Here is a 27348-nt window from a genome sequence, read left to right on the forward strand (position 1 = left end):
TCATGTGGCACAAGGGACCAGGGCAGGAACACTTGACTGTGCCTGCAAGCACTTGAGTGTGCTCATTTGTCTGAAGGTGTTTGGTTAGTTTTCAGAGCAGACTCAAGAATGTCTCAAGCTGACATCCCATGCTCTGGGGCTCCTGCTTTTGCAAAGTTTCAGGAAAAGCAAAAGACAGAGACCTTATGCTGCGAGGTAAAGCTAACTTGGAAGTGTCCCAGCAGATACAGTTCCTGGCAGACTTAAATTTTCCACAGGGCTACATAATACAGTACTAAAGAAACAATTAAGTTAAATAAATGAACTTACATTAGTATCAATCCAAAACAAAGGATTGGGTTTTTTCCCATCATTCTGGAAGTGGATTAATCATCAGGAGAGTAGGAAGTAAAGGTCCCATGCCAGACAAATGATCAGTGAGATTTGGAGAAGCAGGATGACAAATGTCTGCTAAAGTGGAAAAGTGCAGTAAGAAGGGAATTAGCCTTAGGGAAGCCCAAGTGAATTTGGGCTTTTCTTTCTATGTAGTGTTGTCCCAGGGAAAAAACAGAGCCTCAAGCTCCAAATCTAACATCCTTTCTTGTCAACAATGAAGAAATTTTAGAAGCCAAGTATCTGATAAAGGGAAATTTGAATACAGCTTGTTTTCTGAAATCTTCCACAACTGGCCACCATGTTTAAAAAAACATATACCTGCATATATATTTATGTGTATGCATACACATATATACATGCATAATGCAGCCCTGGGAGAAGAAAATCTGTTAAGTGAATGTTTCAAAGCTGAGAAGGAGGAGGAGTTGCAAACACATGTGTGGAGGATGTGACTTCAGTAGAACAGAGTCTAACACCTGGTGGGTTTTAGATAAGATTGCAGACAGAAAAATTAAGATATTTTTCTGAGACAAAGAAAGGAGAGAGCTTAACAGCAAAAGTTAAAACACAGTGTGAAAAAAGAATCATGCAGATATGCAAGTATGTGGAAAACAGGGAAAAAAATTGCAACATATGGTTCACAACAAACTAACGAAGTACCTCCTTGTTCTCTGATTCTACAAGTGCCCACTGTTTTGAAGTCTTTTGTTGCTGCTTTATTGTTCTTCCTTTTCTTCTGATGCTTTATTTAGTAGCTTGCCTTGTAGATATATGAGATGCAGATATATGCATATAAAATGAGCAGCTAGAAACACGCTGTACTAACAGAATGCAAAAAATTATAAACTGTCATGGCTACAAAGGGATGAATTAAAACAGGTATCGGAATAGCATGTTGATCCCAAGTTAAAATAATCTCTCAGCAATAGTCATGGCCACTAATGTTGAATTGTTTGTGTATAGGCATCAATCTGGTCACAGAGGAAGAGCCAATCAGTAAAATTTACAGGTGCTGTACACTGACCTGCTTACTGGAGTGCTTCTGCTATAAATTTATGTGTTAGGCCGAATGTGTGTGTTTCAGGAAAAACAAGCAGGAAAGGAGGGAATGGCAGGAGACAGGTAATTTATCTGCAAACACTAAGGTCCACATATCGGAAATCAAAAGACGGTTAGGAAAGAACTGCAAGTACCCCAAGATGACCCTGAAAATCAGGGGGTCACACAGGTGCCTACAGCAGCTTGGGGCCCTGTGTGAGAACAGCAACTGCAGGGCTCCCTTGGGATGGGGCAAACATGCAGGACCCAGGACCTGAAAGGGGTCAGAGGTACAGCTGCAACCAAGCCACAGCCTTGAAATGGTGTATGGGAAGGCAAGAAGAAGCTGCAATCAGACTTCCAAAGTTCTGGCTGCTGCTGTTTTCCAGGCCTGCGCTTGGAAGACATGCTTGTTTGATACAGGTGCTATACACACTTCCCAAGCTCCTTGCCTTGAGACGGCTGCAGGTTCCTGTTGTTCTGAACAGATCTGGGTAGTCTTGGCAATGTTAAAAATACGAGGTGTCATTGATACTAGCTGGTAATATCCACAGAGCAGGCTTAAGCAGCAGTAAGGCTGCCTGCATCTCCTAACTGCTGTGCGTGAACAGGTGGTAGCCAGCAAGGAAATGGCTCCCTGAGACACAGGAGCACACTAGGAGTCAATACCGCCCAACACGCGGGGCACCCTGAGTACAGACCCCCGTTTTCCGCGTTGCCCTGCAGGGATACCGGCACGGCCTTCGCAAATGCAGTGCTAAAGCCTTGGCCCCAGCACGCCTGACGACCCCCGGCGCGGCTGGGCGCGGGCTCGTCCCAGAACAGCCCGGCAGTCCCGGCAGAAGCTCAGCATCCTGTGACCCTCCGGCGCCTTCCACCGCCGAGCGCGGCCCCCGCCCGGCGGCGGGCGGAGGCGGTGCTTGCGGCGCGGGGCGGTCCCGGCGTGGCCCCGGCCCCGGGTGCCGCTCCCGCGGCGGCCCGGCGGCCCCGGCCTGGCAGCGGCAGAGCCGCCCGGGAAGCGGCTGGGCGCCAGGGACCCGCCGGCCGCCATGGGGACCAACGCGCCGCCGCGCCGGGAGCCGCTCGCCCGCGGCCCCCACGTAAGTCAGCGGTTTCGCTCGCCGCCGGCGGGGGTCCCGAGGGGGGAGGGCCCGGCGGTGCGGGCGGGGGACCGCCTGCAGGCGTGCCCGCCGTGCAGGGGCGGCAGGAACCGCTCTTTGTGAGCGGCTGTCCCCAGGCGGGCGAGCGAGCCGGGGCGGCAGGCGGCGGCCAGGCGGCCCGCGCCCTCCTCGGGGTAGGCAGCGTTCCGCCGAGCCCGTGCCTGCAGGCGGCCCAGGCAACGGCAGCGCTGCGCGGGAGGGCGAGCCGGCACCCGGCGTGTGGTGAACCCTGGGGGGTAGCTGCCCTGCCCGCTCGGCGAGGATGTCGTGGCAGGTGCCGTCTCCAGGGCCAACGGGGACCCGTCTCTGTACCTCCGTTTCTCCATCTGGCATATGGATTTGCGGCCGTGCCGGCTAATGTGCTGGGCATTTAGAAGTTCTCCAGAGAACGGTGCTAAACGGTTGCCTGTTTGTGCCCATTCTCTCTGGATTCTTTTTTCATTATTAAGTCCATAGCAAGCTATGGGGAGCTGGTGACCTTCCCAAAGCTAGCACTCTATTCCTTGTCACAGTGACTTCCTTGTGGATTATTTGGGAGATGAGAGATTAGGGTTGGACTCACCCATGTTGGGGTGCTACCTGGAGGGTGGTCTCTGCAGGGTTTTAGGATTGCTAATCAGCTTTATTTTGCTGATGTACCAGTGGCAATGAGGAATAGCTCCACCATGCCAGGGGCTGTAAAGGCACAGTGGGAATAAAGACATGGACCCTCAAAGGATTCACATCCAAGCAGGTTATGGACAGGGGGTGGGAGAACATGAATGCAAGCAGGGTAACAAGGGTGCTTGATCTCTGTGGAGTAATTTTTTAGGTAGGTTTTCTCAGAAGGCATTCAGCTAACATGTGAAGTGAAAGCAACATTGAGGGAAAAGCAGAGGAGAGGCATACAGCGGGAGAAGAGGGACAGCTGGTCCAGAAAGGTTGGGAAGGCTGCACTGGAGAGAGGGCCAAAGAGCCAGCAAAGCCTGGTGGGGGTGGTCCTGATTCTGTGCCCCTTGGCCAGCGGTCCCACTGCAGGAAGTAGTTCTGCTGATGCTGTTGCCCCAGGCTGTTCACTTTGCCACATGTAGAGCAGGTTTTGTGGCTGTCTGTCAGCTGTTTTATGCTACTGGGGATATGGCCCTCTGCATGCAGGAAGGCTGTGGAAAAGGCATCAGAGGTGATGTCTGTCAAAATACAAATCAAAATGTGTGTGCCTATTATGCAAAGAAGGCCTGTCCCATTTGAATCTGAATGCCTTACCATGTCAGCTGGAAAGGCCTCTTTCTCTGAAGTGTTTCTTTACATATCCTCCCTTTCCTCTTGCTTCCCAGACAGCTTTGACTTCAGATTTGGCTCCAGCTCTTCCTGAGATCTGGAGGTGTTGAGAAATATCATCACGTTGGATATTCTCCAATGAAGGCTTCCATCTAGGACTTAGATTTAGGCTTTAAAGAAATGGATTTCCAGCAAGCACTGAAAATATGTCCGTTGTCTTTATTTTGAAGTAAGACATTGACAACATCTTTTGCCCTCTTGTAGCAGTGTTACCCAATGGTGTTCTATGTCCAAATGTGACACCACAGTGTCAGTACATCAGATGCTAAAGAGTAAACCAACTTAGGGACAGAAGTGAAAATTAACAAAGCTCCCCATTCACATGAAGGAAAGCAAGGGCACTGATGGAAACTATAGAACATTTGCATGTCTCCCAAGGCTTTAAATTAGAATATTGGTATGCAAAAACTAAATTGACTTTTTGATTTGGAAGCACTCTTCTACCAGAAGATTTCTCATCTCTGCTGCATTGCTCCTTTAGCATATCATACTTAACAAGTCTACCTGCAGCCTGGAGAACTTCAGCTAGTAAGAAGGTTGGCAGCGCACACTAGGGGAAGTAATTAAGGAAAGCAGATTCCCATCAACACTGTGCTGCTTAGGGAAAAGGGATTTTTATAGGTTATGTAAAACTGAGACTAGGGCAGAGTCAAGGATCCCTGTAATCTTTTCCGTGAACCAGCATGATTTGATGTGGTAGAACGCAGTCATAGTGATTTCCTCACTAAGTACTTAGCTTTGAAAATATAAAATGTCCCTTTGAAAATCCTCTTCAAATTGAATGCTTTTTCTTACAATTTCATTGTAAAAGATTAAGATAGCTCATAGAACTTTGTATGGGAAAATACAGGCATGACAGCATGCTACACAATGTCAGTATTTCATAACTGCCTTTCAGAGATACACAAGGAGGTTCCACAAAGCACAGGAAAAGTAAGAGGGAGAGCCTGTCACAATACGGAGTCTCACTAGCCAAATGGCAGGGACATTCCGGCTGAGTTTCTAATAATACTGCCTCAGCAGCCAGGCTAGTCAGAAGGTGATCGGTAGCTACATGATTTTGAGTAACCTCCTACATCCTGGCATACAGAGGGCCTTGGGAAAATGGATTGCTAGTCTTTCAATAGTGTATGGTTTTTCCTGGAGGGACTCAGCATAGCCTACGGACATGTGTGTTGAAGTTAGAAGATCTATTGGAAGAGTTGCCCTTCCTGCAAAATCAGGGAATATTTTAGCAGTTGTTTTTATTTCTTTGTAATTCTGGACCATCTTTCATTAAACATCCATTACTAAATCAAAGCTGTAATAAAAGAACATGGATAGCAAATCCAGCTGAGAAAATTAGACTATCCTGAAAGTTAAGTCAGAATAACAGCCGACTCAGATGCTCTTCACGTGACTTTTTTTCCAGATAAGTATCACAGAGAAGGAAGGAAAGAAGTAAATGGCCATTTAACATGTGGGGGTTTTTTTTCTTTCCTAAATGTCATCCTGAACTCCAGAGATTTGCTCTTCATCATTTACAAGTTCCTGGCTTCCTGTCCAAGTAAAGCACATTTACAGAAGGTTTGTTGGTTGAAGGCTTTCTATGCACTCTTTAGAGACAGTACTTCTTTTAAATTGTGTGCTTGTTTTTACTTTTCCTTGACTTTTGTTTCTTGTTTGGAAAAGCAAAACCATTTCTGGAGATAGCTGGTAATGAAAATAAGGGCTATAGATACTCCAAACAAAACATGAGGAGATGTTATTCTTGACCCAGAATTAAAAACAAAGATGTACTTTTGTGTAATGCCTGATGCAGAAATCCTGTGCTTTTGGCTGGCATTTGAGCCTTCCATTACACCCCTGCAAGCTTCTTCAAATGAAAAATATGAAGTTGTTTCAGGAAATTATAATAGCCATGTAATAGTTTAGGATTTAAGATTGCTGTAAAAGTCACATGATTAAAGACGACTTTTGAATAACTCAGCTAATGATACCTAGTGTGTTACAAGCTTCCAAGACAGGAGGATTTACCCTTTGCTTAATGAACAGCTACAGCTACACTTTTTTGCCCGTTTTATATTGTCTGTTTCTCAAGATTTCCTCATCTGTCTTTGAAACTGTAAACTGACTATATGCTTTGTACTGTAACCATCTTTACAATCACATTTTCTTCATTCATCGCATTTTTTGTCTTAGTGCAGTTAATACCCAAAGTAGAAGTCCACAGACTACACACAAAACAAATTCTTTAAATATGGAAGAAAGGTGGAAATACATGTTTACTGTTATCATTCTTTACTCCTGACATTAGATCTCTGTTTAACAGATTTTTTCTTGTAATTATGTAGTAGCATTAGTACCCCTTAAAATTAGAAATTAGGAATTACCAGCGAAGACAGAATATTTCAAATATTTGTCAGCTGACAGTCACATTGAAAACACAGATGCATGCAAATAGGATGCCATAGAGCCTCAGAATGGATAAGAAAGATGTAGAAAAGAGATACTAGTTGGACAAGAAGAGCAAAGAGGAACCTCTAGACCTGTTCGCAACACAGGAGATATTTATTAATAGTTACAAGAGGCCAGAGTTTGATGCAGTATTCCTCCTTACTGCCAGCCATTTAACTTTACTTTCTTTTCAACACTGTATGTCAATTTTGAGTGGAAAAATTAGGCAGTCTTCTCACTAGATGATCATTTCTGGCTACTCCTCTCCTTTTCTCCCAGTTTCTGGCTTGTTGGACTTCCTGCTCCAAGACAGCACAGCTCTTGCACCTTTGTTAGAGCTCACAAGTATCCACAGATCCACATGCACAGCTGCTCCTCTCTGGACAGACAACACAATCCACCCTTAGTCTCTGCACCCACTGAAAAGAAGACTGCAGTGAGGGCAGAGGGCTGCATGGTGCAGGGCAGAACACAAGATTAGAACCACAGCACCACTGGAACATGGTAATTTTGGTATCTTCCATCTTTAAAATTGTGATAATACAGTAGGAATGAAGCAGAAATGACATAGGTTTAGCTTCCACTGAAAGCTGGATAGAGAATTAAGCTCAGTCTTGCAAACTTGCCTTTTTAAAGAAATAAAACAACTTGTTATTATGATAAAAGCCCAAAGTGACCATAACTGAGAAAGTTTAACAGAACTTGCCTTCTGGTCTTTCCCATATGAGAACCATTTGCATCCAGATAACTTGGCTGTTTCTTCTGCATGGTTTCCTTGACCAAGCATGCATAACAAATAACTCTCTCACCTGTAGCTGAGGTGGAAACTGGGATCTGGTGTTTGGCAAACTTACCCACTGTTCTTACCTAGTGATGACAGCTTCCAATCAAGTTGATTCCTCACTGGCTTTTGTCCAAATACTCTGAGTATGTACAGCGGCTCTATTCATTCCTGTTTGAACATACCCCAAGTTGTTTTAAGTAAACCATGTTGACTGCTGATCAAGGGGTTTAGATGCACAGCACAGGCATCAGCACAGTAAGGGGAGGAATTCCATCACCAGAATCACCCCAGCCTAGGCTGCCATCATTGTTCAAGACCAACTGGTTTAAAGTCAATTTGGGTATGTTGAACTGTGTCATATTCTTCAGTAGATGTTTGATGTGTGTCAACAATCAGCAATAGCAATCATATTTATTCCAGCAGGACTGAAAAGGAGTGGAGCTTCAGAAGAAACAGACAAACCATAACCTTAAGAGCTTTTCATCCAAGTAAAGAAAACAGACCCTTTTGAAGGATTAAACAGATCACACAAGCAGAGTGAATCACATGATGACAGCAAAAAGTGGGTCAGTTCCACAATTTTATTTTTAGAGAGAGGGAGTGGGAAAGAAAAGTTTTGTGGATTTTTTCAGCTGAAGTTAAGATGAAAGCTCAAGTTGTTAGAGAGAGAGCGAACTGAAAAAAATCCTGTTGAGGTTGCCAGCACTCTTTCCAGTGCTTTGCATGGGTTTCAGATAGATACTATCGCACTCCCTCCACCCCCAACCAAGGAATCCCCTAGAACAGAGCTTACTTTTCATACCATGCCTCTATCGCATCCTACAACTTTAGCTAGTTACTGGAAACTTGACTCAAATTGTATAGGATATAGGCAAATGCAATTCTATCATAATACACCAGACATCAGCGTATGCCATCTTTCCAATAAGAAAGAAGAGGCTGTTAATATGTTAGAGAACATTGGAAGCTCTAAAGAAAACCCTGTGATATTTTTTAGCTAATTCCTAGTTATTTCAATGAGATTCACAACTCTGCTTGTTACCTGGGTTTTTGACACACCTGATTTTAACATAGAATCATTTAGGTTGGAAAAGACACTTAAGAGCATCAAGTCCAACTGTTAACCTAACACTGCCAAGTCCACCACTAAACCATGTCCCTAAGCGCTACGTCTACATGTCTCTTAAATACCTCCAGGGATGGTGACTCAACCACTTCCTGGGCAGCCTGTTCCAATGCTTGATAACCCTTTCAGTGAAGAAATATTTCCTAATATCCAATCTAAACCTGCCCTGGTACAACTTGAGGTTGTTTCCTCTCATCCTATCACTTGTTTCTTGGGAAAAGAGACTGACCCCCACCTCTCTACAACCTCCTTTTAGGCAGTTGTAGAGAGCGATAAGGTCTCCCCTCAGCCTCCTTTTCTCCAGACTAAACAACCCCAGTTCCTTCGGCCGCTCCTCATTAAGACTTGTGCTCTAGACCCTTCACCAGCTTTGTTGCTCTTCTTTGGACACATATCCTCCCTGAGACAGGGAACAAATTTTCACACAGTTTTGGATTTCTTCTCCCTTGGCTGGGAATTCTGTGCCTAACAATCTTATCTACATGCAGGTCCTCTTTTTGTGTTAGCATAAGGCACTGAGCAAAGATGTGAGAGGTCTATATTGTGGTGACAAGAGAATAAAACCCCAAGTTTCTCTTTGCATAGCATGTATGTCATTGTCTTATTCTCCATCTCTTTCCTGTCTCTGAAACATCAGATATAAGCTGCAAGCCCATGATGTGATACTAGCCTATCTAACACACTGCTGTGGTTGCTTACAGTTACTACTAACTGCACAGCTCACCTGGTAGTTTTAACTGGGAAGGACAAACAGGAAAATTCAGGAAGGTAGTAACTTGTTATGCTTTCCTTACTGTGTGTATCTGCTTATATTCTCCCTATATCACGTGTTACTTGGTCTTTTCCTATAAGGGATATTCATAATGGAGTGCATTCACAGCAGTTGAGCCCTGCTGTGCCAGAATCTTCAAAAGTTATTAGTTTGGCTGTGTCAGAAGGACCTGCTCTTCTGAAAGCACTATGGCCCTTACCTTTAAAATTCAGGTTGCTTTCAAGTGTTTCAGGCCGGACAGTACAGAATTGACATGGACAGCTGCTTCTAGTTGCTTTTGAAAATCTTAGCTTAAGTTTTCACTTTCTTCCACTCAGCAACTGGTTTTCACATAAATAAAATGGATGTAAATGCAGAATTAAGGGAAGAAGTAATTAAAACTCCACCTCATGTAGATGTTGATTTAAAGAGACATGTTCCTTTGCTTTCAGGAGGGAAGAAGTAACACGGTGCTTAGCCCCAGTGCAGAAGGTCACAGTGCTACTGACTGTCCACACTACCCATTTCCTGGACATAAGTCATGCACTGACAAATCCCTTGTCAGGCCACAGTTTAGCACCTTTCACCTCTTTCAGGATGGGTTTCCAAAGAGTATGATCTTTGAGCCAGCTGCAAACCAAACCAGATGATCTTGGTCCTTCTGTTCAAATCTTAAGCAGTATGACCTCTCTAGAAAGAAGTAAGCTCCTCATCTCCAGCATTTCCCAGCACTTTATGTATTCATGTCCATTTAGTCCCTGCAGGACTATTATCATTTCTGCATAGCTTTTTGATGAGGAGAAGGCCAATGAATTAATGTGAACACTGAGACCCTACTGCTCTAAGGAGCCCCAGTACTGCCTCAGGGCTTGGAAAGGACAGGAGGCCATCTTCAGTGTCATTAGAGATTTTGAGCAGCAAAGGGTAAGGCTGACTGGAGCAGGCAGAGTATGGGCTAAGGCTTCTGCTCCCATCTCATCTTTCTGGATAGCATTTGTCTCTGCCCTGGAGAGACTTGGGGCAGGGCTCAATCAGTAACACAAGATAAATTTCATCCTATTTATGTGCTATGTGAGGTCTGTGGGGGAGAAACAACCAAAAGGAGCATAAACCTTCCCCCTTCTTCTGCAGCTTGTGCTGCAAGATGCTGAAATACCATTAGAACCCTTCTGGAAAAAAACACATCAAGAGATGCATGGATGCTGTTGTAAGAATAATTAACTCTCAATTCAGTTGCTTCTAGCTGCATAAGTACTAGTATAATTCTGAATTTATAAATATATATATACACTTTCATACACTCATGCTCAAATATGATTCAGGCTCTTCCTCAGCATTTTGTTTCAGTGAAACCAGCTGAGCTGCAGATATACTGGTGAGCTTATCATAACCTGAAAGCATTTACAGGAGACAATTAAAACTTACTTATAATGTCATTTCCAGAACGCACATAGGTTTTTAAGCAATGTGCAACATGCACAAAAAAAAATCTAGTGATGCAGAGAACAATGAAAACAACTTAAGTGAATGAATTGAACCTAAGGTTGTCACCGAAATCAGGAATCAAACTCCTTAACACCAATGTAGTATTAAGAAGCAGGCATTCTTTATTACGGCGCCGGATGCACGGGGGATCGTTCCACCTAGCATGCATACCGCAGGTTGCATCAACCAAAACTTATATTGTCCAATTACATACATATGCATCAAATTTCCCGGAATGATCATGCATATTCATTCTGTTTCCCAGAACTAATTACCATATTCGCGTGGTCATTACGCATGCGTCCTTGAGCTCCAAGGGGCTTCTGTGGGGGTTTCTGCTGGTCCTTGGTGGTCGTACAGGTGTGTCCTTTAGTTGACCCCTTCTTATGGGCATGTGCAATCCCACCTTGCTTATGTAACTTGCTTCCCTTCTTCATGGTGCATGGTCCCTGACAATGATTTGGCACCCTTAACACAAACCAATTATTCTAACCACCCTCGACTCTTTGTCAAGATGGGCTGGGGCTGTACTGGGAACATAGCAGCATGTCCGTACTACTCCTTGTCCAATTGTCTTTGGGCATAGTAGCATATCCATAGCCATAGGTGTACAAACACAATATTAAAGCATTGTCTAACCTGCTCCTATCTCTATGTTGCTTAGTTACAAAGAACGAACTAATCATTTTGGTCACATCTGGTTACATTTCCCCCCTTTGGAAGTTTTGAAATAATTATCTTTTTAATACTTCCACTCTTAATCTTTCATAACTCAACATAAGCAGGTGGCTTCTCTCCTGGCATTGGTGTACGATGCTTCATCACTGATTTTAAAATTGCTACAGAATTCCTAGACATTGTCTGTGTCAACATTTTCTTTAAACATTGATAAACCAAACAAATCACCAAAACAACTGTAATCAAAATGATTAGTGTCTGTAACAACTCAGTTATCCATCTTTTAAGAGGAAATCCAAAATGTCTCAAAATTTAGCCTAACCAATTTGTTTGCATTTCACTCCTTAAACTTTGAGTCTGCTGTGCCACCCTCTTCATATCATCTATTTGTTCATTCAAAGCAGCTGTAACATTTGGGATGTGCACACAGCAATCTTGATTTCTGTAAATCCACAATCATCGCTTCAATTCCCCCATGTGTTTCTCTCTGTTTTTCCTCTGCTATTTTTATCATTATTTGTGGGGTAACTATGACTTGTTGGGTGGATGTTACCCACCTCATTTTCTAATGCTCTCAACTGTTCTGCCAATAATATATCCAATTTACCATAATTTGTTTTCGGGGTTGGAAGTTTTACCTGTTTTACTGGTACCAGGGCAAGGATGCTTTGCTCCGCTTCCTCTCTAGCAGTTTTATCAGCCAATCAGTTGCCCACATTTACCAGTTTGTCCAAATTGATGTGCTTTACAATGCATTACCACTACTTCCTTGGGCTGCTGGACGTCCTGGAGGAGTTGAAGAATTTCTTCCTTATATTTAATGGGCGATCCTTGAGCTGACAACAGTCCTCTTTGCTTCCAGATAGCTCCATGTGTGTGAATCTGCTTCTGTGCTGATGTATTCACAGGGAGAGCTTCAGCTTTCATCACCCAGGGTGGTGGTAACCACTGCATACCCCACCATCCGTTTTCCATCTCAGACAAAGCTGCTTCCATCCGTAAACAGCTCCAAACCAGGATTAGGCAATGGTTCGTCCTTCAGGTCCCGTCTGCTAGAATATACCTATTCAATAGTTTGCAAACAATCATGGTGTAAAGACTCACCCATTTCCGAGCTCAAAAACATTGCTGGGTTCACTGCTGTTGTAGTTTTAAGTTCCACATCATCCCGTTCCAAGAGAGTGACCTGGTATTTGAGCATGCAGCTTGGGGACAGCCAATGCTCCCCTCTTTGCTCCAAGACAGAAATTACCATATGTGGGACATAAACCATAATTTCTGCCCCATGGTTAATTTCCTTGCTTCTTGGATTAAGGGTACAGTTGCTGCCACAGCTCGCAAACATCCAGGCCAACCCTTGCTGACACTATCCAACTGCTTAGAAAAATACCCAATGGCCCGTTTCCAAGTTCCTAATTTTTGAGTCAACATACCCAAAGCAAGATGTTATCGCTCATGTACAAATATTCAAAAGGCTTTGCTAAATCTGGGAGTCCTAATGCATCAAAGCCTTCTTCAGATTTTTAAAAGCTGTCCAACACTCAGGTGTCCACAACAGGTGATTCTCCTGGGATCCTTTCAAAGCTTAATCGACACCACCCGACCATACCCAAAAATGTCCGCAACTCCTGTATCGTTCTGGGTTCTGGAACTTGACAAATTGCTTCCTTTCTGCCTGCTCCCAATCTTCTTTGTCCTTGCAAAATTTCAAAGCCTAAATATATCACAGTCTCTTTCCCAGTCTGGGCCTTGCTTTTTGATACTCGGTATCCTGCTTGTCCCAGAAAAAAATTCCAACAAGCTGATGGTCACTTGTAAACAGTGCTCTTGAGTCTCTGCTGCTATCAAGATGTCATCTACATACTGCAATATTATTCCTTCCAAATTTTATTTTTCTCCGCACTTCCAATTCCTTTGCCAATTGATTACCAAATATTGTAGGACTATTTTTGAACCCTTGAGGTAGCACTGTCCAGGTGAGTTGTGTCTTGCATCCAGTGGTGGGGCTTTCCATTCAAAGGCAAATATGCCTGGCTATCCTTGTCTAGAGGTATGCAGAAGGAAGCATCCTTGAGATCAAGTACAGTAAACCACTTATGTTTTTCTTTTAAGGATGTCAGCAAGGTATATGGGTTAGCTACTACTGGGTGAATGTCTTGAACAACCTGATTTACGGCTTTTAAATCTTGAGCTAACCTATATTCCTTGCCATTCTGCTTTTTCACTGGCAATATCGGGGTGTTATATTCTGATTCACACTCTATCAATAATCCATAATTCAAAAATTTCATTATTAATTCTTCCAACCCCTTTCTAGCTTCCCACTTAATAGGATTCTGGTTTTGTCTTACCGGTTTAGTTCCAGATTTTAGAACAACCTTTACTGGTTCTGCCAATTTAGACTGACCTGGAATTCCACTAGCCCATACCAAGGGTGTTACTGCATCCTCTGCTTCTGCAGGAATGTATTTCTTCGGTCTTGGTGTGTTCTGTAACATAAAAATTCTCACTTCCACAGCTTTTGATTCAGATATTAACAGCTGAGTCTCCCCTTTTTTTTTTTTTTTTTTTAATTATTTTGTGCATTCAATTTACTCAATATATCTCTTCCTAACAAAGATGATGGACATTCTGGCATATACAAAAATTGATGAGTTACCCATTGCTTTCCCAATTCAAATTTCAAAGGTTGTAAAAACGGCTGATTTTCCTTCTGCCCTGTTGCCCCAACAACACTTATAGTTTTATGACTAAACCCCCCTTTGCATATATTTAATACCGAATATGTTGCCCCTATATAAACTAAAAATTCTACTTCATCATTCCCCAGCTTTAATGTAACCAGGCGTTCAGCTGGGGTTGACTCCCCCAGTCTCCTTCAGTCCTCATCATTCAGAGTCATCAACTTAATTGCCTTTAGTGAAAGATCCAATTCTCTCACTTTGGGACATTCCCTTTTCCAATGCTACAGGCAGAGCAACATCATCTTAAACTCTTATTCCTTCCCTGTTTTTTTCCAAAGTCAATGCCATAAAATCTTACTGGATAATCCCACACTGTTTTTGCCACTCCAGATGATTTCTCAAAACAAAAATAAATACCTCATAAGGTATTTCATCTCATTTACCTTCCCTTTTGCAAAATAACATTAATTACAAGATGGTATCATATCACAATGTACTATTTTCTGGCCATTTCTCCCCACCTTCCAAAGTATACATTGGCCACCAATGATTGCAATATTCAATTAATTGTTTTCGAGTCAAAGGATCACCCCCCAGATCTTTCCAGTGTTTTAAAAAACATTCCAAAGGTGTTCTTCGTGGGATGGGTTTCTTACTCGGAAATGTACCCATTTCCCAAACGACTAGTGCTTGTGATTGTGCACTATCACAAGCACAAGTCAGAGGGACCCCAACCCTTGTTGGAGCTCCCTCTGGGATTCCAGCCCCCTGCCAGAAATCCCAACCTTGGAGACTTCAAACCCCCGTTGAAGACTCCCCCTTGGGCCCTGCTCCACAGGCTTTCGCCTAGCAGAGACTTACAAACCGAGATACCTCTTAGCCCAACCCTGCGTAGCTTTCGCCGTGCCTTACGAGCAGGCTTTAGTGGGACTCTAACCCACGTCCTACCTTTTGTGGGACTCTAACTCACGTCCTACCTAAAGTGGGACTAACCCCACGTACTGCCCAGAGTGAGACTCTAACCCACGTCCTACCTAGAGTTCTGTTGCCTGTTAGAAGAATGCCTTATTACCTTGTCCCAGGGGATCTTGCTCAGAATTCTTCAGTCCAGGGATCAGAGGTTCTCCCCAAGAATCCCTCGGTGCCAGCTGGAGGTCCTGCGATCCCTCGGATCCGTCAAAATTCAGAAGCCGGGTCCCACCTGGGTCGCCAAAACTGTCACCGAAATCGGGAATCAAACGCCTTAAAACCAATATAGTATTAAGAAGCAGGCATTCTTTATTACGGCGCTGGATGCACGGGGGATCGTTCCACCTAGCATGCATACCGCAGGTTGCATCAACCAAAACTTATATTGTCCAATTACATACATATGCATCAAATTTCCCGGAATGATCATGCATATTCATTCTGTTTCCCAGAACTAATTACCATATTCGCGTGGTCATTACGCATGCGTCCTTGAGCTCCAAGGGGCTTCTGTGGGGGTTTCTGCTGGTCCTTGGTGGTCGTACAGGTGTGTCCTTTAGTTGACCCCTTCTTATGGGCATGTGCAATCCCACCTTGCTTATGTAACTTGCTTCCCTTCTTCATGGTGCATGGTCCCTGACAATGATTTGGCACCCTTAACACAAACCAATTATTCTAACCACCCTCGACTCTTTGTCAAGATGGGCTGGGGCTGTACTGGGAACATAGCAGCATGTCCGTACTACTCCTTGTCCAATTGTCTTTGGGCATAGTAGCATATCCATAGCCATAGGTGTACAAACACAATATTAAAGCATTGTCTAACCTGCTCCTATTTCTATGTTGTTTAGTTACAAAGAATGAACTAATCATTTTGGTTACGTCTGCTTACAAGGTGCCTTCCAGTTGCTCTTACTCAGTATTTAACGTTAAGATCCCCGGTAATTTGAGAAGTGGGTGTGCTGCAATATTCTCAAAACACTGAGGCATTGAGGAGCTGTGACTCATGGGACCACAGCTGTCTGAGGACTTTATGAATGTCACCATAAGATGTTCTTTCTGTCTCTCTTGAGAAACAGTAAATTCAGAATTTTAAATTCTCTAGGCCAAGTCTTAAAGATTTTTTACTTTACTTTTTAAATTACATTTCCATAATTCCTATTTAAGATCTTTTTTTAGTTGAAGACTTCAGTATTTGTTCCTCAAAGCCTTTCTAAACAAATATTCGTAAATGCTAGAAAAGTCAACTTTTTCTCCCTAGTAAAGGACAGGAATGCAACCACTCCCATTCCTTGCATCTATTTTCTTTTAGGAATGTCAGACACAGGAGTCACTATTAAGGCTAATTTTTCTGCGAAGTAGAGGGCAAAAGCAGAAGGGATTTGATACACCTCGGGTATTAATTATATGGATGAACAAAGATACAATTTGGACTGAAAAACTGTGTCAGAGTACAGGTACCAAACAGCTGAATGTGGCACAGGCTTGATCAGGTGGCTGGCCCTACCACATTAGACTGTCAGGCTTCAGCCACACAAATATGAGATCTATCAGAGGGAGAAAAATGGTGAAGAATTCTCATTTTACTAGGACTGTGTAACACGAGCTACCAAAACATTTTATTTAGGTGCTTCCATAGCAAAATATAGTGGGCATAGGTTGCTGTTGTTACACATGGTGCCTAGAGTGTTGAATTAGGATCCAAGTCAAGGTAATCTCACTAATAAGAGGCAACACTGACTCCAAAACACATCCAGTGTGAGAAAACAAGACACATCTCTTTTACAGTCAACTGAAACACACAGATGATCAACAATACTTGACAGCTCGTTTAACAGCTTTCTTTGATTGTGTCACATGCCAGTGAAGTCAACAGGATTTAAGGACATGGAGGCATTCTTGGCTGCATTAACACTAAAGTAATAGAATTCTGCAGCATGCCCAGAAACTCCTCATGAGCTACAGGCAGGTGCTCTAATCGTAAAGGGCTGTAGTTCCTCACAGCCTGCAAGTTCAGGCAACCTCCTTATACTTCCATGCATTGCCATGGGCTGTTTCTGTTCTCGCTTTGCATCTCCTACAGGCAACCTCACAGTTCATAGTTTTCAGACAGCCCTCATTTTAAAAGCTCCTAACACGATGGTAATCCCCACTGGAGCTGTGAGGTCATTCAGCAGTTTTAACTGGATTCCTCCTATGCATATTGCATCAGGTTATTCCATATATAAACCGACAGTAAGAGGCTGTCCTGACACAAGGATGCGGTTCCTCGTTATGAAGGCAAAGCAGTATATGACCCTGCAACCACCACCACGGACAGCCCCCGTGCTCAGCCCTTCGTCAGGGAGATACCCAGCTCGACGCCGCTCACGGCTCCTGCCCCGTCACTCTGAAGACGCCCGCGACAGTAGGTCGGTGGTGCGAGGCCAGTAGAAAAGGCCGCAGCCCCGCGGCCAGCTCCGAGCGGGGGGCGCGGCTGCCGGCAGCCCGGGACCGCCCCTCCCCCAGCCCTCCGCTGAGGCGGCCGGGGCGGGACCGCCCTGCTGGGGGCGGGGCCTTCCTGCCGGCTCGGCCTTTGATGCGCTCGGCTCCAGCGCCGCCGCGGCGGCTTCGGCGGGGAGTGAGGTGACCGCGAAGCAGGGTCGCGCTGGCCAGGCCCGGCCGACGCGGGGTGTCTGGGCGCCCAGAGGGACCGGGGCCGCTCAGGTCGTGCTGCCGGGCGGGAGGGGCGCGCGGCACCGGCTAACGGCCCGGGTGGCGGGGGCGGGAGCGGGAGCTCTGCAGAGCCGCTGGTGGCCGCGCCCCGGCGTCGTCGGGCGGGAAGCGCTGCGCCCGCTGCGCGTGGGCGCTGTAGTGCGCCGCGGCCAGCGTGGGGCTGGGGCGGGGGGAGGCCGGCGGGGCGCGCATGCGCCTGGGGCGCTGCTGCGAGGGTGGGTGCTGGGCGAAGCGTGCAGGGCGCGCGCAGGCGTGTGCGGCGGGGCATGAGGCACGTGGGCCTGCGCGGGGGCTGAGTGCCCGGGTCTGTGGTGGGGGGAGTTCGGCGGGAACGGCCTTGCCGGGGCATGTCTGCGTCCTGGGGAGATGCAGGGGCCTGTGACTGCTGCAGGTGGCGGGGTACGCATGAGTCCTTTCGGAGAACAAAGAGGATGGCCGTAGGTGCGGGTGTGTACGCGTGCCCGTCGGGAGAATGGACGGGTTGTCCACAGAAAGGCACGTGTGCGCTTCGGCGCACTGGAGACGTCTTGAAGGACTGGACTTGCATATGTGGCTTTAAGCGGCCTATAGAGGAAAGGACCCCGCACACGGATGTGTGCACACATGCATGTTGGGTGGCAGGAGGGTTTTCTGTGCAGATGTGTGTGCTAGAGTGTATTGGGGGTGTACAGCAGGAACAGTACTTTGCAGGTGTGGAACAAAGGAGGTACAGAAAGGCAGACCCGGCACTTGGGTAATAAACGTGCTTATAATAATAAATATACTTCGGAGGTGTAGAATGGGTGATCCCACATGCATAGAAGGAAGGGGGGCAGTGAAGAGGTTGATCTTATTCGTGAGGGGAAATGGTGGGAAGGGTTTCTCGCCGAAGCACAGGGTAATATGTGCACGGGGTGATAACAAGAAACAAATATGCAGGGTGATAGCGAGAATGCTTTTTCCACTCGCACAGAAGTGTTCAAGGGTGCTGTTGAAAGACTTTTGTATATGGTCACCTGCATAGGGCTGCAGGAACAGGCCCCAGATGCGTGTGCATAGACGCGATATGGAAGCAATGGCGCCATGGGTGGCATGAATACGCATACTAGTACATGGTGTGGGAAGAGTTTTGGGCAGAATAGCCTATACGAAGCAAGCGGGAAGATTGGATGACTCCACAAGCACGCGGGCATATGCAGAGTGTAGAGATTGTAAAGAGGAGTATTCCAGGCTCTTGATTTTGAAAATAATCACTTTAGAAATGTGAATGTAGAGTCTACAGGTGGTATCATTTGTTTGTGAAATGCTGATGAAGGGGTGTCTTATGCACTTGAGACTGCTAATGGAAACAGTAGCTACTTGGTTGCTGTAAAATCTGGCCCAGAAATCCCCAGTCTTAAAAAGTCCTTGAACTTCTAATAGTCTAAAAGCTTTAAGATAGGGTATGGAAGAGCAGTAGACCAAAACAACTACAGATTACTTATTTCAAGTAGTCCTTCATGGAGCAGTGTTTTATTTCTTCTCCTTTCTGGTGAAGATTACTAGTCCCACCTAGTAATGACTAGGTACTAAGTACTACTCTGACCTACCTTTATACAGCATCTGAAATTCTGCAAAGTACTCTCTCTACATTTTCAACATGAGGTACTGAATTTCTTACATACATTTAAAATATTTCAAGCCTGTTGGACAAAAAGAAAGAGAAGATTAAATTAAAACAGCCATCATATACGCATATAACAGCAGGCGTTTTCAGCATGAGGAAATAATTAGTTTGCCTGGAGGATTATCACCTGACCCTTTGAAAGGGTAAACCAGTAATTAGTTAGCGTACTACTTTTGAAGTAAGGTTCAAATGTAAATTCAAATGAAGGGGCTCAGTGTAAACCAGATAATATTTATTACTTTATGGCTGAATCCATAGTACTGAGCTTAATTTGTCATGATAGTAATCAAACGCTGAAATTCCAGGCTGTAGCTATTCTACTGAAGTTGATTGGCATAGCCATAGCTGCTTTCCTTGAGTAAATGAGAAATGCCATTTCTTATGAGTTTAGTCACAGCAGCCATCTTTTCTTTTTGGCACTTCAGTTTCATTCTGAAAGGTAATGTAAACTACTCTCTCGGGAATCATGGCTGTTGTAGTTAAACTAGCAAAAAATATCACTGCTGGTCATAGTTTTGCAGAGCCCAGAGCCATAATGGATTGTAAGAGGAGACTAGAAATGTCTCTTACCTTTGATAACTTGGGATAGATTCCTGATCTATCTAACATGACTATTATACCACAACATTGTTTCATTATGTGTGCTAAAACCTGAACTAATCTGTGTTAAAAATAGGGAAATCTTTGAAAAGTTACGGAATTTTGTAAGTTTCATAAGAGTGGGATGTCACAATAGCCTTTCTTTCAAAAATTTACTGAAAAAATTTAAATGTAATATAAAAGGAGCATGAAATTGGATGTCAGTATTGTCATGCTTGCATAGCAGCATCTCGGAAAGAGCTTCCCTAGCTGTCAAAACCAGTAGAGAGATTGATACTGCTCTGAGTCAGAGATGAGCAATCCTTGTGCATTAATGTGGAAAAAGTTTACTTGCCATTAAACTGGAGTAAAAATCTGACATAACATTAGATTTCATACCGAAAGAATGGTACTTACTTAAAATTCAGTTATTTTCAGAAGGAGAACAACAAAAAACATAAATAGCTGGTCTGATACCCTCTGCTACCAACTTAGTAGTTTCTGTTTGGGGGGGGAGAGCGAATTTGGGTTATTTTGGGGGAGTTACTGCTGTATGTTTTTTTAATAGGCTTTTTTTTTTTCTTTAAAAGGTTTTTTCCAATTGCTACATTAAAAAAAAAAAAACAACTACCAAAAACCAGCAAGGTAAAATGGTAAACAGAGGATAGGTAAACATTAAAAATGATGACATAGTTTAATAGGCTACTAAACAAGCTGTAAAATGGGATTAGAGAAAACGTCTTGTTACAGTAACTGTTGATGTTGCTTGTAAAAATACTGGGTTTCCATGGCATTTCAATTGTCAGAAACCCTTTTTTTTTTTTCTTTCCAATAGCCTCCAAATTGCCTGATGATAATCATCATTCTTATTCATCTGCTTGTCTCCACAAGTTGTTCTTTTATTGTAACCCAATATTATTGAATATCTTGATGTACTTTGGCCTACAAAATAGTATGGAAGGGTTTAGAAGTCAATGTTTAACTCACTTTGCCTCACCAAAGTGTGTTTAAGAGATAAGTAAACTGACTCAGGCAAAAACTTTCTCTTTTTGTTCACAGAGTCTGTCAGTGGATGTATCTTTTAGCAGATTGTGCCATTGTGTGGTTTTGGAATATGATATTTTTTTCTTTCATTTAGTAAGGCATCAATAATTTTTCCACTTATAAAGAAGTTTCCATCTGAACAGGAAAAAGTAATTTTACTGTTTAATTGCAGTTGAAATTCATAATACTTAAATATTGTTTATACAGAATTTTTATGTATTAATTTTAATACCTCTATTTCTATAAATAAGTGATTTTTAACTAAAAAAAAAAATCTTTCCTTTTCTAAAATCTCCTAATTATAGGTACTGTAAGGTATCTGTTGTCTGTTATCAATGGATGAGTTAGTATGTGTCCACAATTCTGGGCTGCACTTGTGTATGCCAGTTCATTTACTTTCTATAAAGATTACTATTAATGCTGCTGCTTTTTTTTTTTTTTACCCCCCTGTTATTTCAGGAAGTGTATTTCAAGAATCTTTCAAAACAGAAGCAAAAAGAAGTCATGGAGAAGAATGGAAACAACCACAAACTTCGTGTTTGTGTTGCTACTTGCAACCGTGCTGATTATTCAAAATTAGCTCCCATTATGTTTGGTATTAAGGCAGAACCACAGTTCTTTGAGCTTGATGTCGTAGTGCTTGGTTCTCACCTGATTGATGATTATGGGTAAGGTGAATTTTTGTATCTCTGCCAATCTTTTTCTGGGATGTTGGCAATAACATCATGAATGTTAGGTAACAAAATCCTTGTCATCGTGAATGTACAGAACAAAATTTTAAATTTATTTTTTCAGATTTTATTTCATTTTGCAGCTCCTTCAGAGATTGCATATTTCTGCGTTTTTTTCAACCAATCTTGGTATTTTAGAAAGTTTTGTAAATGCTGTAATTGAGATCAACAGGATCACAGACTATATGAAGTGAGAAACTCAATTAATTCAGATTTCCCTAAGAATCCAGTGATTATTGAATGAAAATGTGCTACAGTTTTTAATTTTCACAGAGAAAAGATAATCTTCAGTCATTTTAAGTTGCAGCTCTTCCACTTTGCATAGTTATTGGAGAAGTACTTACATATTCCATATCCTAGGGAATACTGTTAGTTCTTACTTCCAGGATTGTGGAGGAAGGAAAGGGTGGTTGTCTCTTCCTGACAAAATGAATAACTGATAGATATATTAGGTATGGTTTTGCAGGAGAGATTAGGGTTCCCTCTATAACTAAGCAGCCAGATCACCTGCCTGGGAGGATGGAATGTCTTGGTCCAAATCCCTTCCTTTGGAAGGACTTCCCACATCGCAGGTGAATATTCTCCTATTTGCTGGGGAAAAGGCAGAAGGAACAGCATGCATATTCTTGCTGGGGTTGTGGTTGTTTGGTTGGTTTTGCTCAGGCTGCATTTACCAGATTGGGCCCAGTAAGTGAAATAGATAGGAAAATGCTTACTTCACAAGTCAAAATCAGACTTTAGCATAAGGCTTGCAGTATATCAGCATTGTTGAGCTTTTAGAAATGTTATGCATATCTCCAAGTAAAGACACTTTTTGCACTTTCCAACAAGAAATTTTGGCACTTTATAAGTTAGGGTGTGAGGAAGTTATATTATCTCAAACTACTAAGACAGGAAGTTCCACTGCTGCCCATTCTCAGTATAGTGCTCTGTTCCTTGCTTTGTACTGGACATTGTTTCCATCTAATAACATGACATGGCAAGGGGAATTCAACACCACAAAACTAACCTGATTTGAAAAAAACAAACAAAAAATCCCAATCAAACTTCTTGCCAGGTTAGCATCTTGAATTGCATCCTGTCTGATTGGAGACATAAGGTAATCCCATTTCATTTGCTGAAGAGGAGAAACATGGCCCTGATTTTTCTGTAGTCCTGAACCCTTTGCTGTCTGCAAGACTTGTGCAAAGTAATATGAAATACTACTTTTCCAATTCCAAGGTGTTTAACACTTGTCTTTCTGATGTAAATGATTTGTAATGCACAAAGTAATAGAGATTTTGATCTGACAAATGTTGTTGCTGTTAGTTGCTTTGTGGCAAGTCTTCTTGGTACGGTTTAGGGGTTTTTTTGGGACCTAGCCCTACACTCCTTAATCTGGGGGATCCTAGAGAATTAGTGGGTCCTCAAAACGTATCTGTTCCAGTGATTTCAGTAGGGTAATCAACAGTAGCAGAACTCATATGATAGTGATCCTGTGAAATGTTTCTTACTGAAACGTTTGGAGGATAGTAAAAGAAACAAAACACCAAAAATGCAGTCTTGTTTGCTCCCTAGATTTTGACCTTTCAGAAAGGAAAGAATATAGAAGAAAAGAGAAGAAAGTTTTTTGAGATACATGCACATCGTAGGGAAAAAGGCAGGTCTATGAAGAGTAATTGTAAATGGAGTTGGAAATGTAATGCAGTTTATGTTATAAAAATCTGAGCTGCTTCACTCAGTCGCATAAAAAGGATTTGCCTTTTAAAAAAAACAAATTACCTGACAGGTTACTTGTAGGCATATATCCCGTCTGTAACAGCAGTGAGCAGAATTGAGTACATATATAGGATTTTCTTTAGTTACACAGAATGGAGATTGCTTCTTTATTTCAGTTGGAGCACTTTATATTCTTTGCTGTCTTTGCTCAGCTTGCAGATTGCAATTTTCATTTGCAGAATGTGAGTAGCAGAGTGGATTTAATGAAAATTAAATCTGATTTAAATCAGTTTAAAAGTGTAATCCTTTGAATAAGACAGTGAGTGTGTCAGATGGGTTGAAGACAAAATTGGAAAACTTCTGGGGTTTTTCTCTCTTATTCCAGCCAGAGTGTGCAGACTACTTAGGTCAGGCTTAGTGAATGTGGAAGACAGGTAATCTTATACAGATGTATGATCTTTTATATTTCAAATATGTAACTGTAAACAATAACAATTCTCAGTATTCAAGGAATGTTTTAACTTTCTTATTATGGAATGAAGCTGGTACTATGCGTGGAAAACCTTTTTTCTTTAGAGCAAAAGCATGTTTCCTTTGAACTTAAGGCCTCTTTGTGCAGTGATTTCTTAAGTCTATAAGTCTTGGTACAACTCAAATACAGAATCTGAAAAACGGATGCTAACTGCAAGATATTTTCCTTGAACATACAGGCCTCCGATTTGCATCATATCTGTTGTATTTAAACATTTGTCCAGCAAAGTCAGTATATTGGTGAGGAGTCAACATACCTTTCCTGAAAGGAAATCATGCCATACCTATTCACTGAAAGGCTCTGCAAACACATGAACAAAGAGTTTGATTTCTGAGGGTTTCCAGAACACATTTAGCAAGGCTCCTCATTAAAGGTGTCTAGAAAAACTTGATGCTTGGAATATGAGGGAAGATCTTCATATGGATGAGAACATTCTGTTAAAATCTTCAAAACTAGTTTCCTCAATGAAGGAGATGTGATAAGCAGGCCTTTGCTCAAACCCAGTACGACTATTCTAATATGCAGTTATTTCGTCAAGCTATGTTGCTGTAAAACCAAGTTGTATTTACTCTAACCCTTTTCCTCTTACCTTCAGTAATACCTATCGTATGATTGAACAAGATGACTTCGATATTCATACAAGATTGCACACCATTGTGAGAGGGGAGGATGAGGCAGCTATGGTGGAGTCTGTGGGCCTTGCATTAGTCAAGTTACCGGATGTCCTGAACCGCCTGAAACCTGACATAATGATAGTTCATGGGGACAGATTTGATGCTTTGGCCCTAGCCACATCTGCAGCCCTGATGAATATTCGCATTCTTCACATTGAAGGTGGGGAAGTGAGTGGAACCATTGATGACTCTATCAGACACGCTATAACCAAACTGGCCCATTACCACGTGTGCTGCACAAGGAGTGCAGAGCAGCATTTGATAGCCATGTGTGAAGACCATGACCGCATCCTTTTAGCGGGCTGTCCCTCATATGACAAGCTTCTCTCTGCCAAAAATAAGGACTACATGAGTATTATACGCATGTGGCTAGGTAAGCAGTCCATTTTTTATGTTTTTCATATGACTTTCAACACTAGACAAACTCAGTAACTAGGTTATCAGTCTGTGGGGTCTGTTGACCAGTGGCTCTCAGAAAAGTACAGGAAAGAAACAGACGGACTTCTTGCTAGTGAGTTTAAGTTTGCTTAATTGGAGATGATTATCAAGCATCATACTGCTTCTCAAAAAACTAGTATATTTGGTAATAGTATCTAGTATTTCTTTCTTTCTACATTTTCTTTTTCTTTTGATCTGTGTTCTACCATGTATAGCTGGAAAGCTACAAATCTGTCCTAGTAAACACATCCGGTCCTTTTGCCAAATCAGACTCCTTAAATGGGTAATTTCTCTGAACTGAACAATTTAAAAACAGAACAGTCGTATAAGAACAGTTATTTTGGTGTAAAGGATGTGTTTAAATAGAATCGGAGCTGTTCAGGGCTAATCTAAAAAAAGTCAAAGGGAATTTATATTATGAATGTTCTTTTGAGGAATGCACTGCAACAGGGCAACACATGCCAAAGGCTTTTGGTGTTTCATATTCATTTACTTACAAATAATTCCTGTAAACAATGCGGTTTTGTGTTTGCTTTTTACCTTTGACAAAGCAATCTCCATTAACCTGCGTAGTTGGAAGCTGGAATCTTCTTAGATCAATAGGTGAATATTTTGCAGATAAACTTTTTTATCAAATGTACTAAAACAAGTATGACTTTTTTAAAGCAATGGCAATGAAGTCTTTGCTTGAGGATGAAGAACTGACAGAAAACCCGAGCAGCTTCAGGGCTTTCATGTTATTCCAGGTTTACACGGATGTGAGAACAGGCTCTTGACCCTGGTATAGTCTTGCAAAGCTTTAGATGTAGGCCTGCAAGTTAACAGTTTCCTGGGGTTTAGGTAGTGGTCTCTAAAGTTATAAGACTTGCTTAGAGAGGCAAATAAGAAACTAGATCCTCCTGGTACTACCTTGAGTTTTATTGTAACATTGAAATTTGTGTTAGATATCCCATTCAGTGCCTTGACTATTCAGGCTTTCATATTGGTAGTTTCAAAAGTATGTCCTCCCTTCCTCTTACTATTCTATGCCAATAAAAAAACTTCTCTTGGGTTCCATTTGGACAGGTGAAGATGTCAAAACCAGAGATTATATAGTTGCTCTGCAGCATCCTGTAACCACAGATATTAAACATTCCATAAAGATGTTTGAGTTGACACTAGATGCACTCATCTCCTTCAACAAGAGAACACTTGTTCTATTCCCTAATGTGGATGCAGGTGAGTAAAATACCTTCATGACAGACGGACACAGAACAGATTGTCTTTAAAGTGTACATTGGTTCTTACGGAGTGCTTTTATCCCAGAACCTCCAGCCAGATGGAAATAGCTGGATGGTCTCACCATGAGGTGCATCCACTGCAGCTCGCATGTTCACATTGCTGGAAGACATTTCAGCTTTTCAGTGTGGGGAGGAAGATGAAGGGAAACCATGTGACATGTAGAAGCAATATTAGTGCCTCTTAAACTAACTAAAAACTATAAAAAGATTTTTGCAGTAGATTTTTGGATCAAACTTGGGCTTGCATTCCCAGCTCTGTCACTTACACTGTGAAGATAAAAAGAGAACAAAACCAACTTGGAGCTGGCAACTTAGTGAACAGCTATTAGCTCCTTTGCGTGTTTGGACTTTCAGTTTAACAATAGAACCTGAATCATTTATTCTGCCTCTTGTTTTTTCTGTAGGAAGCAAAGAGATGGTTCGGGTGATGAGGAAGAAAGGCATTGAACATCATCCCAATTTTCGGGCAGTAAAGCATGTCCCATTTGACCAGTTCATTCAGCTAGTTGCTCATGCTGGTTGTATGATTGGTAACAGCAGTTGTGGTGTCAGAGAGGTGGGAGCGTTTGGTACACCTGTCATCAACCTGGGGACACGTCAGACAGGAAGAGAAACAGGTACATGTTTGCTTAAGTACTTTAATTTCCTCATGATTCTGAGGTCTTTTTGTTCCACAGGATAAAGTAAAATGAATGCTTGACAGAGGCCATCTTGCAGTATCAGTGCAACATAATTTTTGACCTATTTTAAAGCTTTGCTGGTTAATCCTGTATCATGTTAGTGCTGCTTGTGTGTTTTATGTAAGGTAATGAGGCTTTTATCTATAGACAAGTTAAAATATATCTCCATTTGCAGTGGATTCCATTTAGCAAAATAGGGAACTAATTGTTTTCCTTTATAGCTAGTTTGATGGTTGACATCTATTAAAATTTCACTTTAAAAAATATGAGCTCTTCACCACTTCAGGAAGTAACTATTGTGGCATTTCACAGATATGCAGATATGACACAAATAGCCATTTACCCTGTTTTCATTCATGCATTTTAAATTTAATAATAGAATTCTGTTGAAGGCTAATATTCTACTCTCTAGTGTTTTGTAATGCATGACAGCGTATCATAGGAGTCACCATTGCTTTATTGGGAGCAAAGGCAGGCACATAACTGATGAAGAGCAATGTCAATCTGGCTGGAGTCTTTCCTGCTCAGA

At 42.6% G+C, this 27348-nt stretch overlaps 1 protein-coding gene across 3 annotated transcripts in view; it reads left to right on the forward strand.

Annotated features, from left to right (window-relative positions):
• The first annotated feature begins 2368 nt into the window (after positions 1 to 2368).
• GNE (glucosamine (UDP-N-acetyl)-2-epimerase/N-acetylmannosamine kinase) overlaps positions 2369 to 27348 on the forward strand; it is a 38715-nt gene continuing 13735 nt past the window's right edge. The window contains exons 1-6 of one of the 3 annotated variants that reach the window (XM_075488385.1): positions 2400 to 2513; positions 6606 to 6830; positions 21246 to 21454; positions 24343 to 24794; positions 25925 to 26077; positions 26544 to 26756. In XM_075488385.1, the coding sequence (XP_075344500.1) occupies positions 6828 to 6830; positions 21246 to 21454; positions 24343 to 24794; positions 25925 to 26077; positions 26544 to 26756 (1030 nt within the window). In that variant the 5' untranslated portion in view covers positions 2400 to 2513; positions 6606 to 6827. Of the gene's footprint in view, positions 2514 to 6605; positions 6831 to 17286; positions 17429 to 21245; positions 21455 to 24342; positions 24795 to 25924; positions 26078 to 26543; positions 26757 to 27348 lie in introns of those variants that run through there. The other 2 variants (XM_075488384.1, XM_075488386.1) reach the window with 2 other exon arrangements.

The sequence above is a fragment of the Mycteria americana genome, chromosome Z (genome assembly GCF_035582795.1).
Source record: "Mycteria americana isolate JAX WOST 10 ecotype Jacksonville Zoo and Gardens chromosome Z, USCA_MyAme_1.0, whole genome shotgun sequence".
NCBI lineage: Eukaryota > Metazoa > Chordata > Aves > Ciconiiformes > Ciconiidae > Mycteria > Mycteria americana.